This window comes from Bactrocera dorsalis, chromosome 5 (assembly GCF_023373825.1).
Source record: "Bactrocera dorsalis isolate Fly_Bdor chromosome 5, ASM2337382v1, whole genome shotgun sequence".
Taxonomy (NCBI): domain Eukaryota; kingdom Metazoa; phylum Arthropoda; class Insecta; order Diptera; family Tephritidae; genus Bactrocera; species Bactrocera dorsalis.
The window spans coordinates 11,074,212-11,101,482 of NC_064307.1; the positions used below are offsets into that span (position 1 = coordinate 11,074,212).

At 35.9% G+C, this 27,271-nt stretch overlaps 3 protein-coding genes across 3 annotated transcripts; all 3 read right to left on the reverse strand.

Moving 5' to 3' along the window:
- Positions 1-201: 201 nt before the first annotated feature.
- LOC105231427 (uncharacterized) lies at positions 202-14,429 on the reverse strand. The gene is made up of 16 exons (XM_049457742.1): positions 14,138-14,429; positions 13,883-14,061; positions 13,585-13,810; positions 13,063-13,438; positions 12,922-12,997; positions 12,506-12,590; positions 12,145-12,443; positions 11,948-12,084; positions 4,242-4,356; positions 4,107-4,194; positions 2,043-2,212; positions 1,611-1,989; positions 1,138-1,522; positions 1,000-1,075; positions 547-930; positions 202-481 (listed from the first exon to the last, which is right to left on the reverse strand). The coding sequence occupies exons 1-16, from the start codon at positions 14,220-14,222 to the stop codon at positions 338-340; spliced, it is 3,204 nt and encodes a 1,067-aa protein (XP_049313699.1). The 5' UTR covers positions 14,223-14,429; the 3' UTR covers positions 202-337.
- Positions 14,430-16,416: 1,987 nt separating this feature from the next.
- On the reverse strand, positions 16,417-26,981 carry LOC125778587 (venom protease). Its single transcript, XM_049456879.1, has 7 exons — positions 26,414-26,981; positions 20,459-20,628; positions 17,717-18,092; positions 17,357-17,650; positions 17,036-17,244; positions 16,876-16,947; positions 16,417-16,717 (listed from the first exon to the last, which is right to left on the reverse strand). Exons 1-7 carry the CDS (start codon positions 26,496-26,498, stop codon positions 16,583-16,585), a joined length of 1,341 nt encoding a protein of 446 aa, XP_049312836.1. The 5' UTR covers positions 26,499-26,981; the 3' UTR covers positions 16,417-16,582.
- Positions 21,032-22,426, reverse strand: LOC115066514 (uncharacterized). The gene is made up of 2 exons (XM_029552451.2): positions 21,884-22,426; positions 21,032-21,826 (listed from the first exon to the last, which is right to left on the reverse strand). Exons 1-2 carry the CDS (start codon positions 21,972-21,974, stop codon positions 21,333-21,335), a joined length of 585 nt encoding a protein of 194 aa, XP_029408311.2. The 5' UTR covers positions 21,975-22,426; the 3' UTR covers positions 21,032-21,332.
- Positions 26,982-27,271: the final 290 nt, after the last annotated feature.

Consider the following 27,271-nt stretch of genomic DNA (forward strand, 5'->3'; position numbering starts at 1 on the left):
AACAACCCAGTAGTCAGCGTTTTGAGATTTTATTACAAATTTTGGAACGTGCTTGGCAAACAAAGCAAGAAAATAAGAAATGTCTGACGATGTTTGCTTATGCGCTCGCTTCTAGATCCCAAATTTTAATAAAGAGGTCGTTTCAAGGTGGAACATTTGGCAGTTGCCATAAAGACGCATTGAATATTAAACATAAATTACTTTTCATTTCATTTTCGTAATTATTTTTTATTAAAAAGGAAATTATATCACTTTATAAACGTTAAAAAACTTGAGCACTTGGTTGTGTATTAAGTATTAAAAGTATGTATTTTAAGCATAAATTAAAAAAGGAATCTCAAGGTGTATCGGCTATCTTCTCCAATATCCAGTCGACATAGTGCTGCACACTGGAGTAAACGCCGGGCACTTCGGGACGCGCACAACCCACGCCATACGAGACCACACCGATCAGGTAAAAGCGCACATTATTGTTGTAAGGCTGCAAGGAAAGAATTAACAATTAGCTTTTATAATTTTTTTTTTAATTTTTCTATTTTAACTCACTTCCGGCATCATCAGTGGACCGCCAGAGTCACCTTGGCACGTATCCTTACCGCCTGATAGCTCGCCTGCGCACAGCACACCATCATCGAATTGGTCATCAGACACCAGACGATTGATGTTCTTATAACTACGTTCACAGACATCATTCTTGAAGATTGGTATTTGCAATTCCTGCAAGACATTCGACGAGATGCCACCCTCCATAGTCTTGCCCCAGCCCACGACAAAGGGTCTGTATCTGACATAGGACTTTCGACGTATCTCCGTTGCGGTGGGCAGGCAAATCGGTGAAATCGTCTCTCTGAATTGTACGTTGCGCTCGAGCCACAGTACTGCCACATCGTTCTTGCCATTGCGCCTATTGTACTGTGGATGGGCTTCTTTCTGCTCGTGTGAGGAATTAAAGTTTCGTTTAAGTAAAGCTACGTTGATATTGCCAACGAATACACTTACCCGTACAATGTTGACATCTTCGTGGCGTGTTTCTGTGTCGGTGCTCAGGTCGTGTTCGCCCAAACGTACATAGGCGCTGCAAGTAAACAAGAGCATATTAACGGTAAATACTAAATACAAGTCAATTTGACCGCTTACAGATCATCACGTATGCAATGCGCCGCTGTGACGATGTGTCGTGCCGTCACCAAGGTGCCACCACACTTGAATGGTGAACTCTCTGAGACGTTATATGCCAAGAGCACAGCCCATGGCCAAGCGCCCTTCTTACTCACTTTGCCGCCAACAATTTTCTTGTAGTTGTTGTGCGTGTAGCCGCAACCCTCCTCCAACGTAGGTGGTCGTGTGGGTATGTCATCGCTGTTGACTGTCGGATCCGTAATAACATTATAGCTGATCGGACAACATGCCACGGATGCAACGCCACCACAATTGCGATTCGAAGCACGCAGGAAGTCGGCAAACTCGGGATCATTCGACTTGGCGTAAAGCTCTGTAACCAGTTGGCTGCACTTGGCAATGGCTGAGGAAAAAAAGAAACGTTGTATTTTACGACTTCTCGCCAGGGCTTTTGGTAAGGTATATAAAACCATAGATAATTTAAGACCTACCAACACAAACACCGCGCCTCTGCTTCGGATCCACACAAGAATCGCCTGTCAAAGGCTCACCGATTTCTACGGGTGCTGTCGTGGGGCTTAGAATGGGCGCTGTTATGGGACGCGCCGTTGAGATAAAAAGTTGACCTTGGTTTGGCGGTGGTCTCGGTTGAATTATGTTTGGTGAAGACGTAGTTTGTGGCAGGAACGGATTCGTTAGACTTTCAGTGGAAGACTGTGGACGTGTTTGTGGTTCAGGTTGTGGTAGCGATTGCGGTTGCGGTCTTGGCTGTGGCAATGGTTGCGGTCGTATCTGAGGCTGTGGTTGTGGTCGTGGCTGCGGCTGTGGCTGCGGTTGTGGTTCTGAATTTACTGGTCGTGAACAACAAACCTAAAAACCAGTTTAGAAAATTATTTTGTTTAAATTGATATTATTTAACTTACAACTGGATCACCATTGACATTTCGTGTTCCACACGAGCGTTGTGAAGCTATAACATAGCGTTCGGCTTGATTGCGATTGCGTATATTGAAAACGTTCGCTATTTGTGGACAATATTGTAATAGCACGCAGTAGCCATAATAGTTCTCTGGTATCACGCAGTTGTACTGGGCTGTAAGTAGAATCGAAGTTAAATAATAACATTATCAATGTGTGGTTAATTTACGCAATGAATCTTATTCTTATTATTTTAGTTAGCTTAAAACTAAAGTGACACGAGAGTCATTTTGAAGCTAAAGGCAAATCGCACTTCAAGAACTGTGCGATAAAGTTTGGAGATCGATTTATCCCCTACGATGTTAGGCAAGCAGAATTTTCTCTACTTGAGGCTTTGTTAAATAAGCTAGGTTAGGTTAGGTTAGTTTGGTAGGCCAATGAGCCACGAATAGACCAGTTTTGTTCTTTGCGATACCGGATGGAGATGAATGACTGCACTTGACGCGAATTTTAACTTTTTGATTTATGTACTGGAAGTGAAAGTATCTAGTGGAATCTAAGATTGTGTTATATGGTAAGTAGGCATGGTTGTAGTCCGACTTCATCCAATTTCACACTGTGATATAAGAATATGATAGAAATGTTACGTATCAAATTTTGTCAAAATCGGTCATCAGGTTCCGAGATATGGAGTTTCAACAAAAAGTGGGCGGTGCCACGCTCATCGTCCAATTTTACCTCGGGCTCCTATAAACCCTTTCATACCGTCTCGTCTTTAATGTCTCTGTTGTATTTAGTTATTGATTTATTGGGCTATTAGTAGTTTTTAACATTACATGAAGGGGGATGCGGGGTTATCCTCCGATTTCTTTCATCTTCACGCAGTCGGTAGAAATTCTTACTGGATTTGTGGTCAGCAAATTTGGTTGTTTGTAGCTTAAATGGTTTAGCAAATATACAAGTAAAGATTATCATTTAACAACTCGATTATCCAGATTATTTATACTTATATATATAACCGTATATCTATCTTGATTAGTTTTAGGTGATACGTACAGCCGTTAGGTAAACAAAACTCTGCAGCAACTGGTTGCAAGAGTATAACAATTAAATTATAATTTTGTCTTATTTTTTACAAGACTGGTCTTTTTCGGTGTAGTTATTATCGGCAAACAAAAAATTTAGTTATAATCTAATATGTTTTGAACTAATTCCAGTTTAGTCAGCAATTGTTAGTTAACTTGTTCAATTTTCCAGTATTAGCGTGTTCCTCATATAACAAACACATACTCACATAAATATGTATTTAATCACAATTTTATATGAGAAGAATTTCTAGCCATCAATTATTGTCTCAACTCACTCAAAGTCGGTTTGTTTAGCGTGCGAGCGCTTTTTATTGATGAACAGTTATTTATTTAGATATGCTTATTTCATTTTACACGTGCTGAGAAGCGAAAACGGCGTTATCAAAATAAATAAAACAGACTTTGATGAAGTCTATGCAAAGTGGAATGAAAACTTGGCAATAAGAAACGGGTTAAACGCAATAATAACAGAACTCTACATACATATGTATGTAGATAATTCGGTTATTTATATTCTATTTGCAACAGGTGTATATAATATTGATGAGCCGGTAATTTTTTTAGGCAGCTCTCGGCCTCAAATGATTAATTGGAATTTTATAAGGCAAAATTGCAGCAGTGAAAGGCACTTCGTGGGTTTTATCTAAAAAGATTATACGCAATTGCTTTTAGAACACAGCAAACTACATTAGCAGATGCATGCTTAAATATGTGTATAGTCGTTGTCTGTAGTTTTCCAGAATATTAATCGTGATATGTCGTGGCGTGTTAAAACTAGTTAAATTAGCCTTGTAACATGTAATTTCTTCTTATGCCACACAAAACGTCTAAAAGATCCATTTTCATTATTAAATAACCTTAATGTTTCTAACAAACAACCTGTCTAAAAAGAACTAGTAAAATGATTTCCTTTGGATGAGAACCACTAGCTGGTTACATCTTTAAATTTACTTATACACTCAGTTACTAAAGGAAACGCACCTGTAAAGGGTATATTAGCTTCGTTGCAGCCGAAGTTAACATTTGTTCTTGTTTTTTCTGAGTTACAGCTTTGATGAGTCAGAAAAGACTACCCCAGATTTAAATGTCATACGTCTAGTTTGGCCAAAATATTACTTTAAAAATTAGCAACTTATTCTTCAAGCTGAGGCAGCATCTTGGCCTAAGGAGCCAGCATAGCTGCGACAACTTCAATCTTAGGTGAGTTCTTTTTGTTTTTATGTGATCTTTTCAAATGCACCTCTTGTCAAGTGTAATCTCCAAATATTTTGCGCAAGTGTTTGTTGGTAAAAACTGATCCTATAAAGCCACTTGAGAGAAATTTTTGATCTAGAGGGCATATACTACTTGTACGGACTTTTCTTATTGATGGCAATGTTCCATTTGGTGAGCGACAGTTCTAGAGCATTGAATTACATCTGCAGTTTTCTGAAAGTAGTATTAAGGTTGCCACTTGATGCTAGCATTGCCATATTTATTATTTTCCATAGCATTAGTTAAAGTGTTCCTATTGCATTGTTCAATTGTGCCATAAAATTTTCTGAAGGCAAAATATCAACCATTCAATGCCCATAATATGGCAAAGGCTGAAGAGAAACAAACTTCTTTACTAACAGCAATTTATAGCGTAAAAATATGTCGTTTGTCCTCATTTGAAGTAAAAGCTGAAAAAAGCAATCGCTTAATTCATTTACAAAAAGAGCAAGAAGGTAAATGAAGAGACATAAACTGTGTTCGAAATCAAGCTAATCTTTTCTCGTGGCTTTTATATTCTTACACGATTTCGTGTTCATTTCGTCACATTTTCAACAAATTCACATGGCCACTCCGAGGAAACCGTTTTGACTCAATTGAGGATATAAAAGCTGAATCGAAGAAGGCTCTGATGGTCATCACGACAGAGGACTTTTTTAAGTGCTTTGATGGCTGGAAAATTTATTGGCATAAGTGTATTGCAGCGGAAGTGGATTACTTTCAAGGAGATGAAATGGACAAAATACATCTTTCAATTTGATCACAGTAGTATGATATTTTTCAGTCACGTTTATACGACATAATTTATAAAGCCTCAAAGTCGGTATTTTTGAAATGTAGAACTTTTTAACTGAATTTCACTCCTGTTGGTATTTCTCAAAATGTTCTTGTATCACAATTTCGAAACTTTTTTTATAGTAATTTTTCGCTGATATCTTCCAATATTTCACATAATCTTCAAATTTTAGTTACAAATTGCCTAAGAATCGGCCATAATCGCACTTAGCACTTCTGAACTTTGTTTTATTCTCTAATTTCCTAACAAAAGAACAACATATTTAGAGTTGATGATTCCTAATTACATAATTTTAAAAGACTACACTATGATTTCCTTGGCACATACAATTTACGAGGGTTTTACTGATAATTTTCTGCATTCGCTTTGTTGTAACTTTTGCTCCATCAAATATTTACAAAATTACACGATTTGTTAATTATACGTTTACTTATTCTCAAACTAAACATTTTCACACACTATTATTAAATTCTCGTCAGATGAGAATTCGATGCACTGAATGCTTGTTTGTTTTTTTTTTTCAATTATATATTTCCTTGTGAAAAACCCACCTTGCGAGAACGCGGGAGGCAACACAGCACAGGCTAATATTAACAACGGAATAAACAACTTCATTTTAAATTTAAAATATTTTAAACTTGAATCTAAATTATTGTATTCGATTTGACAGTAGAAAAAAATTATATTTTATTACCAATTAATTATGAACACTTGAGGATAACAATTGTAATTAGTTTGGTTAAAGTATTTATATTCACAGCATCACTTAGTCACAATATGGCACAAGTAAGTACATATATTGTGTATTTTCAAATACTTTATAGGCGTAAGGACGAGCAGCGCGTGCTTTTTCGTTGCGAACGCGTTTAAATCAGAACTATTTCCGGAAAAGTCGCGTTCGAATCTTCACAAGACAGCAATTGAATTTTCTACGTTTTTAGCAAATCTTTAATAGCTCAAACCTTTCGACAGCATTCGAATAAACAAACTGACAGTCGGTTTATAGTTGTATTACCCTTAAAAAGCTGAAGTTAGTAGCAGTCTAGTAACTAGTAAGCATTAGCCGGTTGGATTGCAAAATGTGCAATTAAGAGTGTGAGAAAAGTTGTGTGTGTGTATGTGTATTAAGGGGGTAAGAAATATATTTGAAAAATAAAAGTATTACAGATTTAATAACCTACAGAGTTTAATCAGACATCAAACCAATTTCTATATTGTCATCAGATGGCGCTATCAGCTCGCGCTTGAGAAGGCATTATTTCGCACTTTGTACCACTGATCCTAAATTATTTCAATTATGTAGCAGTTATTGACAAAGGATATTTTTGAAATGGAAATATTTGAAATCAACAATAACAGTATCAAATATTTTTCCAACATTTTTGGTTTTTATCGCAATTGGGTTTGGATCCTCGCTCTGCCTTATTCCAATAGCGCCTAGCTATCGGCAACATCGCTTCAGTTATCATTTCTATGCTTTTAACATTTTATATTATTTCGATAGCACCGCTTCAGCTTTTATTCATTTATCCAATTTACTGATAATATTGTTTATTTATAAGAACTTAGAATTTCAAGTGACATTTGCTGTTACAACTCTAAAATATTGTTTTAAAATTATAGGTTTTGATTTGGATCAATGTTCCTTTGAAGAGTTATCACTTAACGCGTTAGGTGATGAAGGCTGACAAAAATGTTGAAAAAAAAAGAAGAAATGGTAACTTCGGTGCAGCCAATAATATAATACCCTTCACATATACATCTTCTGCTGTAGAAAGAAGTGGTGTGTTTTGGTGGCATCAGACTTTTTGGAAGGTTGGGAAGAGGTCGCTGAAGACGGTGCTCGGAGGCAAATCCAAAGTGAAAACGATGCTCATTGTCATTTTTGACATCAAAGGCATCGTTCACCATGAATTTGTTCCTCCTGGACAAACCGTCAACGCCAAGTTTTACGTGGAAGTCCTCAAGAGACTGAAACGAAGGGTCAATCGGGTCAGACAAGACATCGCAGCCGATTGGAAGTTGCACCACGAAAACGCCACGGCTCACACCGGCGCTCTTGTGAACAGTTACCTAACCGAATTTCAAGAATTCTCACTCAAAACGAACCACCGTAATACGTATTCATATATCTACATATATATACATACATTCGTACATACACCCACATGCACATATGCGAAAGTTAATGAATGACAACTTAATTAATATGTAGTAATTAATGGCATGTACTTTACTTAAAATCCCAGTTAAGTGGTAATGTATTTAAATGACTTTTCAACTTTGCATAACCACCAACGTAGAATATTAGGCACAAACACGCCCCCTTCACGCTTTATCATACATATGTATGAATTAACAAGAAAATATATGAAATAAAGTTGAAGTTTTATTCAAAATATTTAAATCTCCCACTATATTTATATTTAGGAGCGTTCAATTCGCGCTGTAAATGCTCAACTCGCAAATCTTTAGAAGAGCGCCAACGCTGTGAAGAGTGCAGTGTATGTATGTATGTACGTAGTGAGTACACCGTAAACAGAAGACTGAGGAAGCGAACTTACACTGCTAAATCATGCGAGTATTTTCACAAGTGATCGCCGTAATTACAGTTATTAATATGCACATATCTATGAATATTTCCGTGCCACTAAGAATTGAAACAGTTTTACTTTACAAAAAACGAATTTATATAGACTTGCTTGTTGCTTAGTAAAACGTATGTAAATATGCGAACATTGTTCTAATTTTAAATGAAAATCACCTTTATAGACGTTTCTGCAGAAAGTTGTAATAGCACATACATATTATCACACACAATCCTTACATAGTACAAACACACTCGCACGTGCAACCATTTTCGTTAAAATATGACAAATCGTAATTCTTTGACATATTCAGACATTTGAAATTACAGGATACTACAATAAGATAATGACAAAAGTTATTGCATTTGATTTAACCGCAAAACCAACCAGTTCGATATAATCACGTAGTTAGCAACAACAAATCGTATTTGAACTTTAACTTGTATTTAAAGCGCATACTTAAGTGTTTAGTGATTTTTTCCGTTTATTTGTGAGAGTTACACATTCAAATCAACGGAAAAGATACTCGTTAGTTTTCCCACTATTTTATTGTTGTTTTAATGCTTATTCTCGTTCTTATTCAAACGCTTAGCTTCATTTATATTTAGAAATATTATTCTGCATGTTTACATGCCCGATACATGCGCCAGTAATTACAGTTAATTTGTGGGAACTTTGACTAATGCATATGGAAAAGCATACTGCTTCAGTTTTTGAACTAACGCAATTTTTATTAGGCTAGGGTAGTTTTCTTACCGAAGGCAGGTAGGAACAACCCAACCTACTCAAAAAAGTTTAGGCATATAAGCTTAACTTCCTTCTATTCTGAATAGTATCCAGTCAATAGCTGTTCTGTCCTGCTATACAACGCTGGATCAGAAGGCTTTAGATTTCTAGACGGATAATAACAGAATGGAACGGTGCTAAACTGACCAAAAAAGTCTGTAAAGGTACTCCGCAAGGTGGAGTGCTACCTCCGCTTCTATGGACATTACTGGTGAATAAGTTGCTAAGGAACTTGGAAGGTAAGGCCATTGCCATCTTAATAACGCGTAGGTGTCTACAGACTATTAGCAGTATTAAGACCACCACTCTCAAAACAGTCCAGAATTGGGCATCGCAAGCGGGTCTGGGTTGAACCCGGAGGAAAAGGATCTGCTTGTATGCACAAGAAAGCACAAAATTCCTTTGGGAAGGTACCCTTCGCTAAATGGGATACATCACTCTCTCAAGGACCGCACCATGAACTTTTGGGTAGTCTGGGGCAGCAAACTGCTGTGGACGTACAACGTGGAAGAATGAGTGAATAAAGCTAGCAATGCTTTATATGCTTGTAGGCAGATACTCGGCACAACATGAGGGCTTTCTCCTCCTCTCATGCACTGGTGCTACACAGCTATTGTTAGACCAATTCTGCTCTACAGTGCATTAATATGGTGGACAGGCGTATGGAAATCCAGCACCTAGTTGTTGCGCGAATATACTGTTCAGAGTTATGATTTTTAAGTTGCCGGACCACTACAGTATATTTCAAGCTGAAGTCTTTGCAATTACGAAAACCGCAAACCTGCCTCTAATACACTTGTAGGCAATTCCAGTATCAACATCTACGTAGACAGCCAAGCAGCAATCAAGGCAGTAACTTCGTATCGCATATCTGGTTATGATTCTTCGATATCACTACTTTAGATTTGTTATTAAGAATGTAAAACTGGTGTTTGGCAATATATAGTAAATATCTTTGAACGTAACCGAGCTCAAAGAGGCATTGCTCTGTGCCATGGTCAATACTTTGTCACGACGAATATGTTAGTCATACATATGTATACACATATTTGCATGCATAGAAGACAATATGCACGTATTTTTTGGTTTTTTTATTTAAAACTTCGAATTCAAAATTTGAATTTTATTTATTGTTGTGGTCTGCGAACCATCATACAAATTTGACAAAATGCTCGGTGAAGCATTCTCTTATGTACTACATTTCACATATATACTTAGTATTTACATACAAATGCAGATTTGAATATGTTTATATGCCGTTGTTAAGCATATGTCATCATATCGCTCATTTGCTGCAAGACCGGCATAAATCAAAAAACGTGATTTTTGAGTTAATACTGCAGAATTGTTCGTTATATCATAATTCATGTTGAGTGAAAAATTCATATGAATACCTCTTATATGCTCCGCTTGAGAAGAGGTGTAAGGTTGGAGTCACCGTGTAAGGTTGTAGTCAGTTGAAAACTTTAAACACGTTTTCTGGAAAATCGATTTTTTTGACTTATGCCGGTCTAGCAGCAAATGAGCGATATGTATAATATATTTAACCGAAAATACATACATACATACATACACACACACATAAGTTAAGTTAAGCTAACCAACTCGTACATTTGCACTTGATAATAAATTCAAGTTCAAGCCGCAAACCAGCAATTTGTATAATTACCATTATTCATTGACAGTTTAAATTTTACCTTATTGATTTAGACTGATATACTCGTATATATAAATATTCACACATTTAATTAATTCATGCACAAAAATGGCATGAATATTGATTTGATACCAAATAATGCAAATTGTAGGTGTGTGCATAATAGCACGTGCCTTGGCTTTTAGGTTACTATATTTCGTAGACTTAGCAAATATGTATATTAATTGTCGTTTAAGTTTTATGAAAATAGCAATTTACTCTTTGGTTGTTTATAATTATAAGGACCGTTATCTGTTGGATATCAAAACGTATAATTTGACAAAAACAATCATCCCATTTTCGGTCGATTTCATCGATTTTTTTTGTAAAATTCGTATAAAATACAAATTAAGATCAAACCAGAAAAAATGTTAAATCAGTTGCATCGGAGCTATAATACACTTCGGAATAAAGAAGTTTTCCATACAAGAATTTTGATCGACCAGTTTAAATGGCAGCTATACTAGTTGTCCGATATCGCTTCCAATAAATTTCCAGAATCGAGGGACTACTACTATGAGCAAAAAATAGTAAGAGATTTTTTATTATTTTAAAATTCTTAATTTATTCTTTAAAATCTATGTCGTTCACTCAAAACTCACAAAGTGGCAATGCAGTATGCGACGGTGCATTATCTTGAAAAACTCATACTATCGACTGCTGCTTACTTTCGAGCTCATACGTATGAATTCACGATTCATCACCAGTCACGTTGTCATAGAAGTGTTTTGAAGCACCGTTATCTGGTTCTTTTAACATTTCTCTCCACCAATCGACACCTTTTTTTGAGCAATTGACAAATCGTGCTAGATCGAATGTGAAGAAATTTTTTTCAATATATTTATGCAATATAGTCCTATAGTTGTCTCAATCCCACGATAAACCTTCTCGAAACTTGTTTTAGAGTGATCTATGATCTGGATTGAATTCACCATACCATCGATGAACACTGGTCCTTATAAACAGGCAACCTACGTAGCACACTTAAAAAATTAAGCATTATCTTCAAGTAATTTGTTATTTATTTTGAAATTTGTTCGTCCATAGTACAGCAAATCATCACTTTTCCTTCTCCCTCCTTCTAGTAACATATAGTCATCCCGTCTCACCTTTTGACTTTATACTACTTTACAAAATTTACGAAAAAATGAAAATGCAAATACATCCATTACTATTAATTTGAAAATCTTAAGTCTCGAAATAAATGTGTATATCATAATCGTTTTTAGAAATCATAAAGTAAGGACGCGAATTTAAGTTTTTTTATGAAAAATATGTATTATTCAATATTTCTTAACTCTAACTAAAATAAAGAAAACATAACTTAAACTAAGTGCGCAGTTACGCTAAAAAAGGAAATATTTTCCTGAAGTATACATATGCATATGCTGACTCCCTAATTTATTATTGGCTTAGTGGGGTCGACTAGTAGGAAAAGTTGATTTAATCTTGACCCCGATTCGAACTCAGGACTTACCGACTGATTGTTTCATAAATAATGCTTCCTAACTTTTATACTTCATAAAATATTTCCTCAATCACGAAACTGCTTGCCTAATTTAAGTTAACCATTACTTAAGCTAATGGCCCATCACACGCCTTGTTGGTGGACGACATAACAAATCAGCAAATCGCCTAATGCGCCATATACTTAAAATTAAAACTAACTGCAAAGCAATTGTTCCATGACAGCACAGCTCACGTGTCCGCTAGACGTTCCAATATCCAGTCTATATAACTTTGCGTATTCGTGTAAACGCCTGGTACACCAATGCGTCCACAACCGATGCCGTATGAAACCACACCGAGTGCATAGAAGCGGGTGACGCCTTTATATGGCTAAAAAAAATAAAAATATTGTTTCAGATTTAGTATTAAAAACCTTTTAACATTGCACACCTCTGCCACCATTAGCGGTCCACCGGAATCACCGCCACACGTATCACGTCCGCCACCCAAATCTCCGGCACACACTACCGTTTGGTCGAACTGCTGATTGGAGTAAAGCCTATTGTTAGCTTGATAGGATTGTCGGCATACAGAATTGTCCATAACTTCGATTTGAAGTTCTTGCAAAATATTTGACGAACGTCCACCTTCCATCAAACGTCCCCAACCAGCCACGAACGGATGATAACCCACATATGATTTACTTCGTAGTTGCGCGGAAGCGGGCAGACATATGGGGCATATGTAATCTGTGGAGAGTAGAAATTTAACATTCCTTTATTGATCGTTAAAAGGATTATTCATAACTCGCCTGTGAAATCTACATTTTTCTCCAAATATAAGATTGCAATGTCGTAGCGTCGATCGTGGCCACCGAAATCAGGATGTCGTACTGACTGTTGAATTGAAAAGAAAGTAAAAGAGTAAAAAATAATAGTTATGGGTTATAAAAGACTTGATAAAGCTCATTGGCCGTCCCTAAGCTTAATCCGGATTTTGTCTTTATTTCGGTTTTAAATTTTTTTCGGTAAATGCTGTTAAAGAGACAGTCAGTAGTCGGAAATAACTCTGGGTTCATATTGGTTAAAAAGCAGATAAAGTCAGGTCTTTGTAATTACAACGAACCTGGTTCACTAAACGAACTAACCCACCAACACTAAGTAGTGATATTTCTCTCCACCAAACCAACAATCAATTCTCTCAATACATACTTTAATTAACGCTCACCTTCACGACATCAATGTCCACGTGCTTCGTTTCCGTTTCAGTGCTCAAATCGTACTCGCCTAAACGTACAAACGATCTGAAAATATGAAAACATACTTTTTTATGATTTCCCAGTAACGATATCGTGCTACTGCCACTTACAAATCTCTTAAAATACAATGAGCTGCAGTCAGCACGTGTCGCGCTGTTATCAACGAACCACCACAACGAAAAGGTGACAAACTATAACGATCATACCCGACCAAGGCCATCCATGGCCAAGCGCCTATACTGCTATCACCACCGCCCACCACTTTCAACGACGATAGGGATGTGATTCCACAACCTTCATCTTCCGTCGGCAAATGCCAAGACACGTCATTGGAACGTGTAATTGCTTTGCGCTGCTCTAACGGACAGCAAACATTCGTGCCGATGCTGTAACAGATCGCATTGGAGAGCTCTAACTGTTTACGGAACTCGGTGTCGGTGGGATTTTGTTTCGCTCGTTTTAGCAAAGCGTCGCAGTTTTGTAAAGCTAAAATCACGAAGAGAGAAAAAACATTATGAACAACAGTTTATACTTATGAATAGTGGGTAGAGAGGCAGATATAGCGAAAGAGAGAGGGAGCGGGAAGGCAATAAATCAAAACACGCAAGCAGCGGCTCAGAATATGCACTCACGCTTGCAGCTGCCCTGACTGCCATCGTGTGGAACGCGGCAGGTTTCCGGTGGTGAGTTGACGCCATCCGACGTGGAACGATCATCGTTAATTTCTGGCGATACTGTGGATGTTGTTGTTGTAGCTCTTTGTGTTGTCGCATTTGCTGACGTGGATACGGGCGTAGTGGGAATAATTTGATTATCGCTCTGATTTGCGTCTTCGAAGGTCGGGCGAGTGCAGCAAAGCTATATAGCAAATATACAATTATATATTATATTTTACATAAGTGCAGTGAGATCGGTCAAGTGAAAACTTACGATCGGATAATTGTCAGGAGTTAGGCGATTATAGCAGATATTGCGCAGAGCCTTCGAGTACCGTGTCGCTTGGTTCATATTCAGTTGTTGATATAGTGTCAATACCTCCTGGCAGTATTTCAATGAGACACACATACCCCAATCGCCGAGTGGGGTGCGACAAGCATTATTTGATGGTACTGAAAAGAATGTACGTAAAGTATGAAACGATATTATTTCTTTATATTTACAAAAAATCGAATAATGATTAACAACCTTCATACGACATCCAACGATGTGCCGTTATTTCACAGATAAATACGGCTAGCAGCAACGCAATTGCATATTTTGTGGTCCACATTTTTTTGTATATTTATTTTATTTCCCCTTTTGCGCTTTAATTGCTTGTAATAAACGATTATTAAACCGTAACTGTGCTGAGTACTAAACTTGCGGAAAACCGACGCTATACTAAGCCTTGATTATAGTTTTCACTAGACCTAATCATGCAATGACATACTCGGTGTGCTCAACTATTTGTTGGTAAATGTGATAGAAAGTGTTCATTATTTGTTGATTACTAAAAAACCCATAAGTTTGGACTTCACCGAAATGCATTTCTCTCAGCGCATCTTCACGAACTCAGCAAAATTAATACGAGTACAACAAATTTTGCAAAAAAAATGTCAGCACTTTTATTAATAGATGCAATTCTAGCATTTTGATCAGGCTTGCACGCTTTAGTTGTCAGCTATACGCTAGGCTGTCACATGAATGCGATGAGTAAGTCATTTTAACTTAGTAAACCAGCTGCCTCAAAGTCTTTTAAATTTGCGAAAATGTTAGGGTTTTGCTCATCTAAATAATGAGGACATCTGAGATAAGTTAAAACTCATCCTTTGACAAACAAGAGCAAACATCCATAGATCAGCTTATTATAAAAAACTCTAAGACTATCAGAGTGTTGTTTAGAACACCCCTTTGTCGAGTGCCTCTACGCGTGATACATGTATGTAATTCTTGTCAACAAGCTCCGATATAAAATATTGAAAAAAGAACTAAAAACAACAACCGTATTTCAGAAGAAAGAGTAGTTTTACACCACAAAAGATTCGAGAAGAATTTTCCAAGGATCTGTTCAAGAATAACAGAGCTTGCTTTGCACAAGAAATTCAACTAGGAAGTTCATACCTAGTCCATCAACATTTGAAAAGTCCTACAAAGAGTTTTTAATGATTAACGAATAAGATCGAATCATTTTGATAGAGAGATTTCAAGCCAATAAATCCTCAACTTAAAAATATAACTTAGGGGTCTTTTAATACAATATTTTAGTATCAAAGTTATCTAAACATAGTCATTGTAAATTGATACTCAGAAAACAACTCACAATTTCGCTCAGAACAACTGATTAACTTGACGGTATCTCGATATCTCAAAGTTGGATTGAACTCCACAGACATATGTAGTTATGTATCGCTAGTGTTCCATTTGAAGGTGCTAATCTGAAGATATTTTTCGAGATTTATCTTATGTTGTCGAAATTAGTGTAAAACTATTATTATTTTTAAACATTAACTAAACTTCGTAAATACATCGATTTCTTATTCAGAATAAAAAAATTTAAAAAAATTAAAAAATTAAAAAAGTCTTATTTAATTGAGGTACTTCTACTAAAGAAGTCATATCGTCAACTTGAAGCAGTATTTATAAAAACTCAGCGTTTTTTCCTAACTAACAGCTAAGTTACCTAACAGTTCATTGTAGCGTCTCGATTCGATTTGATAATACATTTGTTTATATTTTTTCTTTTTGCATAAATATGAATAAGTAACGAATACTCGTTTTTTCGCGGTATCGTTGCTATTTACAGCGCCAACAACGACATGTCATTGGTTCTCTTGACTAGAAAGCTAGCTAATCGCTCACATATAGTACTCATCAATTTATAGCACGCTTCGAGAGCACCGTTTGTTCACTGATTAATAAAAATGCAATTGTAATATAATTGTTGTTGTCAGTTATAAATTGTAATTTCTAATCGCTGTTGAGATGTTATGCCTAAAGAGAGTATTGCTAATGGATTACATTATTGTACTAACTCAATATGAACAAGTGAATATAAATAACTGACGAAAGATATCTCATTTAGAAACAATGAGTCATATATTCTGCATAACATTTTAACAAGCATTTGGTTAGGATAACTTATATATATTACAACAGGGATCCTGTATCATAGACATATCGCCCTCTAGTGCGAGATTTTTGGAAGTTCATTCGGATCCTGTGTACATCATATATATTTTTATTTCTCTATGACTAAAATTTGAGTAGTAATGAATCGAACATACAACTGGTATAAATCACATAAACTGGCATAATCAAATAGATGGTACATAGTTAGTAAACAGATAGTGATAGTAAAGAAGCTGTTATACGACTTTAATAAAGGAATGATACACTTTCTTATCTTGACTCACTTGAATCTATTTATTGGAGTTTTCACGTTTCATACTTTTTAAAAGAAACCAAAAATCAAACAACAAAATGGTGATGTTTCTGTTTCAGTTGAAGTTTTATTAACATTTTAAAAATTTCTAGCAATAAGTACCACTAAACATTAAGTTTACAGATTTTTTTTTGAAAACAAAATAACAAAATTATTAACAAATTATTTTTTTGGCATAAAAAAATATTCCTTGAGATTATATGTCATCACTACACCATATGACTGAGTATCCATGGTATATAGGAAGCTACACGTGTATAAACACCAGGAAATCCGGGTCGGGCACATTCATAGCCATAAGAAACCAAGCCCAATATATAATAATGATAAGCGCCATTTTCCAGCTAAAATATAAAAAGATAAAAAGGTTCCAGTAATTTCCAAGGCCGGATATCCGAGTGTACCAAAACCAAATGTGATTAATTGAAAGCACTGAACTATGAAACCAAATAAGTTGACTCATATGCGTAAGGCTTTCTGTAATATAAACATATATAATTACCATCGGCATCATTAAGGGCCCACCGGAATCCCCTTGACAAGCATCGACATGAGAATTGCCAGCGCAGATGAACTAATAAGGAAATTAAATTTTAGTCATATTTTAAATAAACTTTATACTTGTATAATTGTATTATTGGGGCTTTACCTCCAAAACTTACCCGATCTGTAAATACTAAATTTTGAAAAGCGGCTTTATAAGACCGTATACAAGTCTGTTGAGTCACAATCGGCACCTGCACGTCACGCAAAACATTCGAACTGGGTCCTTGAAACTTCACTGCACCCCAACCGGCGACGAATGGATTGTTGCCTACGAAATCTTTTGCGAAACGCTCGCCCTGGGGTAGGCAAATGGTGCTTATATATGCTAGTGGATCAAAATATATACTTATGTAAACAAATTTATATTAAACTTATTTAAATATAAGGATTGAGCCCAGCTATAAAGACATGCAGTACCCCCTTCTGAACATACTTACCCGAGCTTGGAGCCGGGGCACTTAGACGAACCAATGCAATATCATTAATAATATATTGCGAGTTATATTGTTCGTGTATGATTTTACGTTCAATGGGTATGCTTATAGCGCCCGTCTCGTTGGGATCACTTATATCGTGGGCACCCAGACGTGCTGTGATCAGCAGAGAATTTATACAATGGCCCGATGTCAAAATATAACGGTTCGATATTAAGCTGCCAGCACAGAGGTATTGCAATGAATTCACTCTATTCTCGTCGCGATAACCCAAAGCGACGATCCAAGGGTATGCGCCTAAAATGCATAAAAAGAATTATTGTTCTTACATGTTAGAATAATGAATGTCATAAATACACCCACCGCGTCTCGCTTCCGTGCCACCTACAACTTTATTGGTATAAGCTGTGCTCACGCCGCACTGTGCTCCGCTCCTCTTAGGTGCCAAGCGTGTTGGTACAATTGCTGCGGAGGAATTTGCACTTGGAGTATAGGGTGGTAAGTTAGGCGGATTCGCAGGTGGTTTTGTACTTTCTGGCATATTGATAGGTGGCAAATATGATGGTATTATGGGTGATGTAGCTGTTGTTGGCATTGCGAGTGTTGACGTTGGCACATTTGGTAGTGAATTTAGTGAAGAAAATTTAAATGCGGCAGCATACGGGTTGTTCTGCTGCGGTGTAGGAAGATTCGGAATTCCACCGGGGGGTTGAATATTTCGGTTGGCAACACAGCAGATCTGGAAAATGTATAGTTAGTAAATATGTGTTATAAAATGTATTCATTTATATTTTGATAAGTGGATAAGGAATTTTTTACATAGCCTGTTATCGTCAAAAGACCATAAAAATATTTTAAAAGTTTTTCACTTTGATAAAATAATGTAAAAGTTGAAAAATCGTTATACTTGGTAGTTATGTATATGCTATGGTAGTCTCAACTAAACCATATTTTCAGAGACTTTACCATTGCTTTGCAAAATTTCAGAAAACAATCTGTTCAAATCGAGAACTTCTCCATACAAGAACTTCATTTTGATCCTACTGTTTGTATAAGACAAGAATTCCCAAAATTATCAACAAATTAAAAAAAAAAGTTTTGATGATCATTAACTGAAGTTGATAGAAATGGCTGACTTTCAAAGTAAATCAAATCGACGTTTTGGACATAACGTTCTTGAATAGTTCGGCATGCGAAAGCTCTGTGCAAGGCTGTACCAAAACCCAAATCAATCATTGCTAAATGCAAACTCCAATTTTTTTCATCAAAATATGCTTAATTGACGAAACTTAATATCATCATTTAATCAAAGATTTTTTTTTTTTACTAGAGATGCTATAAAAGTAGTTCGAAAGGAACAGTAAACGTCGCTATATTTTTTCCCGCTCTTTTGACATTTCTCTTCAGGAAGATCTGCCATTTCATCATAACATAAAATTCACTACCGAAATTCGGAGTCAGTGGCATCAGCTTTAAGAGCGCTACGTGCAATTTATGGTCGTCATAATCGTCTTGTCAGATCAAAAATTAAGCGTCTAGTGGAAAAATTTGAATCCAGAGGCACAGTACAAAATGTTCCGAGAGACGCAAAGAAGTGCCGTAGTGTTGGGAATATTTTACTGCCGCTAGCGCATCAATTGAGAAAGATCCATATCAGTCTCTCACACGTGATTCTTAAGCGTTGAACATCTCTGTGACGTCGTTGTGACGAATTTTGTGAAAAAATCTTGGCCTATAGACTTACAAGAACAAATTGACGAAAGAACTGAAGACGCTTGACCACCAGAATCTTCGTATTTTCGTGAATTGGGCTGAGCAACAACTTAAAAATAATGGGGATTTTCCTCGAAAAATAATATTCAGCGATTGGGCTCACTTCTGGCTGAACGGCTTCGTCAATAAGTAAAATACGCGTTATTGGTCAGGCAGCAATCCGCATGTACTCCATGAGTCATTATTGCATCCCGAAAAAGTTACAGTTTAGTGAGGTTTATGAGCCGGCGACGTCATTGGGCCGTACTTCTTCCGTGATGATGAAGACCAGCACGTTACAATGAATGGGAATCGTTAACGCTCAATGATAACCGAATATTTTTGGTCTGAATTGGAAGATATGGACTTGGAAAATATGTGGTTCCAACATGATAACGCCACAAGCCACACAGCGAATATGACAATGGATTTATTGAAAACCAAATTTGGTGAACATGTTATCTCACGAAATGGTCCTCGGTCGTGCGATTTGACGCCGTTAGACTATTTTCTGTGGAACTAAGTCAAGTACTGAACTTCGCATGAATATCGAACGTGAAATTGCAGCAGTATCGGACGATTTATACTTGAAAACCGTCGAATATTGAGTTTAGCATATGCACTTCTGCAAGCGAGCCCGTGGTATACATGCAAAAGAAATCGAGTTTCATACATAATTATATGGAATGTACATACTTTCACAGGAATAAAGAATTTCATTTGTCACTTTTGTAGCGCTCTTATTGAAAACCCCGTTAGATTGTTCTACAGAGCATAAAACTGCAAATCTTCCAAAAAAATAAATCAAAAAAATAATAAAATATAATGACTAAGCTAGACCGACTTATAAAATCGCTGAAGTAAATTGTTGAGGCCACAGCATTTACCACTAAAACAATGCGAAGACCGCAATCAAGACTAATTGATTGAAGAAGATATGAAAAAGCTTGATAAATTAACTCGAATAAACCGAAAATGACCGAGATATCTGGAGGTCACATGTGCAGCAGGTCAATATTCACAAGAAAAAGTATAACCAAAAAATGGTGAATCAATATACCATATATCGCTCAATATTTGAAATATGTGCATGAAGTTAGATGAAAATATTATACTCGCTTAATTTTAAATCGTGTCAACAACATACCCCTTACCCCCATATTGTTTTAAGAACTTCGTAGAAAGCAACAAAATATTATTTCCCAAGATAATTGAATCAAATGCTCTTTTCTAGGCCAGAAATATGTATATTAACCCTAGTAATCACACAAATACTTACATACATATGTATTTGCATATCTAGATTTATATATTTATCATAGGTACTCGTATTTCAAGTAGTTGTTTACTCACCATAAAATTGATGCCATCATATCCGCACATTGCACCGCTCACATAAGTCTGAAAATCCGGCAAATTTGGCGAAAATCTTGCAGCTTCATAGTAGTCCTGAATCAGTTGTGGACACGAATTCAAATACACGCATTGGCCACTTCGCTGCCTAGAATCTACACAAAATTGAGCTAATTTAAGAGAAATGAGAGAAAAAAGAAGTAGAAGAGTAGAAAGTAAATTGGGTCAATTCGGTGTGCTACCAAAAAATTAAATACCACAGATATGCCTGAATGCTATTCAATTACTTACACTGTCATATAAGTACCGGAAATAATTATTTTAATTATGTGGTTAAATTAAGATAATCGAAAATAATAATGGTACAGATTATGCTGCAATGAAAATTATTGTTTTAGAGTTTAAAAAATAAAATTTTTAGCTAATTTTTTCTTATTTTTTCCAATATTTTGTTTTCCAATAATTTCCAATCAAATGAATTCTCTTAATATCGTTAAATTTTTAAATTTTATATTGTATTTTTATATATGTATGCTTATATAAAATATAAAAAATAAATTTCAGATATATGTACTTATTTTTTAAAGGATATATTTATAGTTGTATAAAATTATTTTAGATTTTTCCATATTTTGATAAATTTTTATTATGATTATTTTCCCCAAATCTAATAAGCTACGATATACTCGTATTACTTCACAAAAGGATTAAATAGATGCAGTGCAGTTTCATATCCCTTGGCTATTAGCATATTTTATATATGAATTTGTAAAAAATATTCAATCTATATTCTACTTTCTACTAAGTATTGATTTTTTTCATTATAGAAATTCAAAAATATTAACGAATTTAGTGATGTCATGCAATACACATTTCACTTTCGCCGCTTCCTGCGCCGGCGTCCACTAAGCGAGCTAAAAACCAAAGTTTCCGATGGATTGGGCGCTGCGCTGGGCTGTACGCCATTTCGTGGGCCCAAAGGGAAATTAAAAACGTTGGCACTACCACTTGGCTGTTGTTGTAAACCCTGTGCAACATTCTGTTGTGCATTAACTGGCATGAAAACTAGACGGTCGGACGATAAGGCTGCGCCACCGCGCAGCGCCAAAGACGGCATCGGCGGAGTTGAGCCCATTCCATTCATCATACCACTTTGCCTTGGGTCAATGCATGGACAGTAGGGTATCGGTGGTGTGCCGCCATTTAAACACGCCAGCGGCTGAGCCGGACATGGCATGAGTGTTGTGATCGTTGATGCGGACGTTGATGGGAACGTTGGTGGTGTTGGAAATGTAGGCAGTGTAGTGGCGGCTGTAGTGGTAGTTGTAGTTGTGGCTGCGGTTGTCGTTGTCGTTGTGGTTGTAGTCACTGTGGATGGCGTTGGCAATACAATGACTGGTGGCAGTGTGATAAAGGGAAAGAAACCTGGATAAAATGGACAAATTCCTTTGATGCCCGCCAGATAATTCAGAAAAGGCCAAAAGTAAAGTTTATAGCACAAATCGTTCCACAGCATGTTGGCCAATACAATTTAAAAAAACGCTCGTTGAAATAAAGAAAGCAGCTGTACAACCATCTATACAACAGAGAATGAAATCGAATTCCGTTTAAACGCGTTATTTTCAACGTAAACGCACCGATGCGACTGGACGCCGCGACTAGCTGCATTCAACTGTATTAGGCCCATTTGTCAACTTGTCAACAATTCAATACCATTAGTTCAACCTTTTTGCAGTTAACAGCAATTTCCTGCTTCGTGTACTCCAAAAATTATTTTATAATCATATTTTCTTTTGCATTATTTGCTTAGCGTAAAGAGCAAACGCATCGTCACCTACTAAATTCAATTGTGCATGGAGCTCTAATTGCACAGTATAATACAGGGTCATGTGAATTTCGTTGCATAATTCGATAATTCGTCAATAAGGTCATAGTAAATTGTAGAAAGGCCATGTGGTAATGTATCTCAGTATCAGCTAGTTAAAGAATGCTTCATTGGGGAGTTGACCGATGGAAATTGATTGCATTTTTCTTTGATGATAGATGTGAATATCTCATATAAACTCTTACTTCTCGGCATCTATTTGATTATGATATATAATAGATTTGTCAATAAGATATACAATATATGAACCTCCTAAGCGAAAAGAAATTTTATCTGAATTCTTCTGCTCCAATTAAGATTATCTCTTGAAATTTAACCGGACTGGTCCATTTAAATTGCGCGCGCAAACCGAATCGATAAAAAACAACGATTTTGCTTTAAATTTTGTATTTCTAACGGAATTACAGCTAAGGAATCGTTGAACATATTGCAAAAATATTTTGGGAAGTTATCGCGAAAACAAATATTTGTTTGGCACAAAGCATTTAGTGAAAGTTGTCATTGAAAACTTCCCTAATGAGAGTCGTCCATCTACCTCTGTTAATGATGACAACATCAAAAAGGTTAAAGAAACAGTGCTTGATCGTCGTGTTGCCAACTGAAATAGGATGAGAGGATCTCAACATCTCTTATGGATAGACTCAACACATTTCGGTTAATTTTTGTGTATAAAGCGTTCCAAAGACTCGTAAATACCTGAATATTTTGCAAAAACGAAAGTAGGTATTAGGAAAAACGAGAGTTCGCTGAAGGCCAATCGATTATAACAAGTTTATGGAAAATTATATTAAGCATGATTTTATTGACTCTGGAGCCTATTTTAAAGGTGATTTGCATTAAAATTTGAAAAAAATACTTGTTTTTGTCAGTCCAGGTCAAATTTGATCATATGGTATATTAACGATCGCTGATTATGTCATCGATGTTCTATAACCTATACCAGATTTCAATAAAACCAATACATTTACTCTCTAAATACCTTATTTCGATTCCGACACTAATTATTGAATATTTTCGCTTTACCAAAACAGGGAGAAAATGCGAATTCCTTTTTGTACTGATCGTTTTTGTTAAACGAAATCTGATAACAGCCTCTAATTTAGAGGAACTAGTTCAAACATTAATATTTTTCAACTAACAATACCCAACATTCGTTTTAACATAACCTGCACCCTCTAGCCATGGAAAAATGATTCATATTACAAAAATAGTAATAAATTGCATTGTTTTACGCTTTATATACATACATATATGAAAACAGAAAAATATGTGAATTTTGTCGATTAAATCATTGCTTCACGCATGACGGTTTGCGAAGGAACAAAGTGTTTATTTGATCAAATTAGAATAACTCGGCCAGTGGCTTTTTTATCATTCACACTCATATTCTATTTTATTGATGCCGCCGCTGACGAGCTGGTTTGCCCAATGCTTAATTATATAGCATTTTGTAATTGCTGTTGGAATGTGTTTGTATTCACACTTTGAGTTGACCGGTAGGGAAAAAATTAAATTTCGGTGAAATAGATTTGATATGAGTTAAATATATAATACTATAATTTAGCTATGTACTACAGACCGCTTTAACTATTTGCTGTCTAACAAAATTTTATATTAGTAATAATCTTCTAAAACATTCCATTATTTCTTATTTTAGCTAAATTATATCAATTGAGTTAAATTAAATAATTGGTCAATATAAATACAGCTGTTTGATACTTCATCAACCCATAAACTACCAGCACTTGAAGATATTGTATCAAATGTTGTCTCCAAGCAGGAATATCCCACTATCATCGACTCACACATTTTGTAACATGCATTACAAAATAATCACCACAGAAAATGTTGTTGCCTTCTCGGTGGCAGTGTAGTTTTGGTGGTCAACTAAATCAATTATTGTAGTAATTTGCTCACATACCATTTAACTACGTTAAGCCTTACAATTGTCAAATAATCTTCAGACTCTTATTTCATATATAAAGGGCCAGCGTCCCGACTATCGATCTGCCTCTGGACCAAATATTAAAATTAAATAAATGTCATCCTACGATATCTGGGATAAAAAACTAAATTTTAACATATTTTAATACAAAACTCTATTAACACTTTCAATATAGACGCTTGAGTCATTACAACTTTACCAACAGTTAATCCACTTCCACAATTGTTATAAGTCTCGACAACAGTAATGATGCAGTTGATGAATGTAAAGTCCTTAGCTAGCTTGTAAAGCAACTCTTTTGCGACCTCTACTTGACGTCGTTCTTACAAAACATTCAAGCTTTTTGGCACCAATTTAGCATTAATACCCATTATACCCAAAACATTAACCAAAACGTATTCTGGTGATCCATAAAATATGTTGTGACTATCTCTCTACTGCCAACAAGATGATCTTCAAAGAATTTTTCTATAACTTTTTTTATTTTATCGTCAGAAACGAAGTTGGATGAACCGATCTTCAGTGAATGCTTCCTTATGTTCATGATAAAATAGACTCGCTGTGATTATATTCGAAACAAAATATTTCAAGCAAGTTCCTGGTTCATTATTTTATTCATTTAAGTCCGGGTTAAATTTGATCAGCTAGTGTATATGTAAAAAAAAATTTAAAAAGTTAAAGACTTTGTGTATCGCGGAGATCAAGCTCTTGCCAACAGGTGCTCCTTTGGGATCAGTAACCAATGGAGAAGTAGATCCTTCTCTACGAACAGACATACGCTCTATAAATTTCCCATTATTCTCGCCTTATTATACCGCACAGTAACAGTAATGACGACAAGCCGAGAAGGGAAAGCTGTTATAAGATGTGTATTATTCAAAGGAACTGTTCTTCGCCAGATCTTTGAAGCAGTCCTCGTGTGCGATAAGCATCAAAAAAGATAAAACACGAACTGTAAGTGTTATACGGGGACATGGATATAGTAAAGCACATAAGAGTTCAACGAATGCGCTGGTTTGGCCATGTCGTTCTTATGGAAGATAATGCACCAGAAAATAGCTTCTTCGACTCGAGACCCGTAGGTGGACAACGGAAGCAAAGGGACATCCGCATCCATTAGAAAGACCAAGTGCATAGCGACCTGTCTGCACATGGGAAGTACAACTGGATAAAAATATCGAACGAGGAATATGTCTTAAATAATGTATTTCTAAACAAATTTCGTGTGCAGAATCTTTGCGAATGTTGAAAAAGCCTTACGGAGATTCACTTTTATCAAAAACATACGAGTGGTACAAAGCCTTCAAAAATGGTAGAGAAATCATTGAAGATATGCCTCGTTCTGGACGACTCGAACTCTTCAATTGATAAAAATATTAAAAAAGTGAAGAATATAGTGCTTGAAAATCGTCAGGCAAGTGTTGGAGAGATGGCAAGATAGCTCAACATATCTCGCGAGTCCGTTGAAATGATTTTGGTGGATATTTTGGGTATGAAACGCGTTCTTGCTCGGCTCTTCTCGGTAAAGCTGATTTTTTTTTGTTTTTTTTTCAAAAAAAGGACGGTTGTGACTGAAATTAAAGCCAAAAATGCAATGAATACCATCAATTAACCGTCCGTGCGATTTTTTCTTCTTCCCCAAACTGAAATTGCCGCTCCGTGGAACCAGTTTTAAGTCGATCGAAGAGATAAAACAAAATTCGATGAAGAGCTGAAGGCCATTCCAAAAAATGCTTATGAAAAGGGGTTCGAGGACCGAATAAATCGTTGACACAAATGTATTTCATCTGGTGGGGATTACTTCGAAGACGAAAAAATAACGATTGATGAATAGTTAAATATTTTGCGTTTTATTTACTATTTCCGGGTACTTTTTGTCAGAATGTATATATTTATTATATATAGCTAGCATAAATATGGTATAATTTTGCTTATAGCTTTTGCCACTGTAGCCTCCTAATATTATATCAAGCTTTTAAACTTAACTGTATCCACACTCTATGACCTTCACATGAGTCAAACCGTAAACTTCCATGCATATACTATTATAATGATAAGTATACATTTCATCATTGTTAACGAAAGATCGCACTCGAAAGATAAGAAATTAAATATTTTCACTCACATTCAATGGACTCCACGATATTCAATAGCCAGGCTATCAAAACAAAGCACTTCTTCGCTTTAAAATCACACAATCTTCGTTTCATTTATGAAATTTATTAAAATATCAGAGAAGTCCTTAGTCTTAATGCCACAACTGCCCGGGTGCAAGTGTTATCATTGACCGATTCACTCTGAACGCGTTACACTTTTAAATAGTCAACAATTGCGTAAATCCCCGAAACATCGTCGGACACTAATGATGTCTGGTGATACATTTAAACAATGGATAATGGAAGCGATGGGAAAAAATATTCACTTAATCATGGTAATGGTATAATTGTTACGACCACTACAACAACTGCGACAATGTACGCTCATTTATATGCATGCATTTAGTAATCTAGAAAATATTGTTTATAGCTATGATTAAAGTAAGAAAAAAAATTAAACATTATTATTATTGGAACTCGTTAAACAAAAGCACTGAATGTGATGATGGAATTATGAAAACCATTGAAACAGAAGGCCAAAAAGTCATCAACTGCTAAAGGATCTAAAGCTTATATGTATGTATTTGAATATGTTTTATTGTATATTTAATTATGATAATTATGAAGCAAAAGCTCGAATAAAAAAATTCATTGATATTTCGACAGCTAATAGTGACACGAGTTAAGTTCGTTGCACCTTTTTTTCTTAACTTTCCGTAAATGTTGAAATGAAATAAAACTTAGTCAAATTATTAGACGGATTTTTACGAATTTTTGGATGACTCTGACACTACTTCTTAATTGGCGTAGACACCGCTTACGCGATTATAGCCGAGTTAACAACCGCGCGCCAGTCGTTTCTTCTTTTCGCTACGTGGCGCCAATTG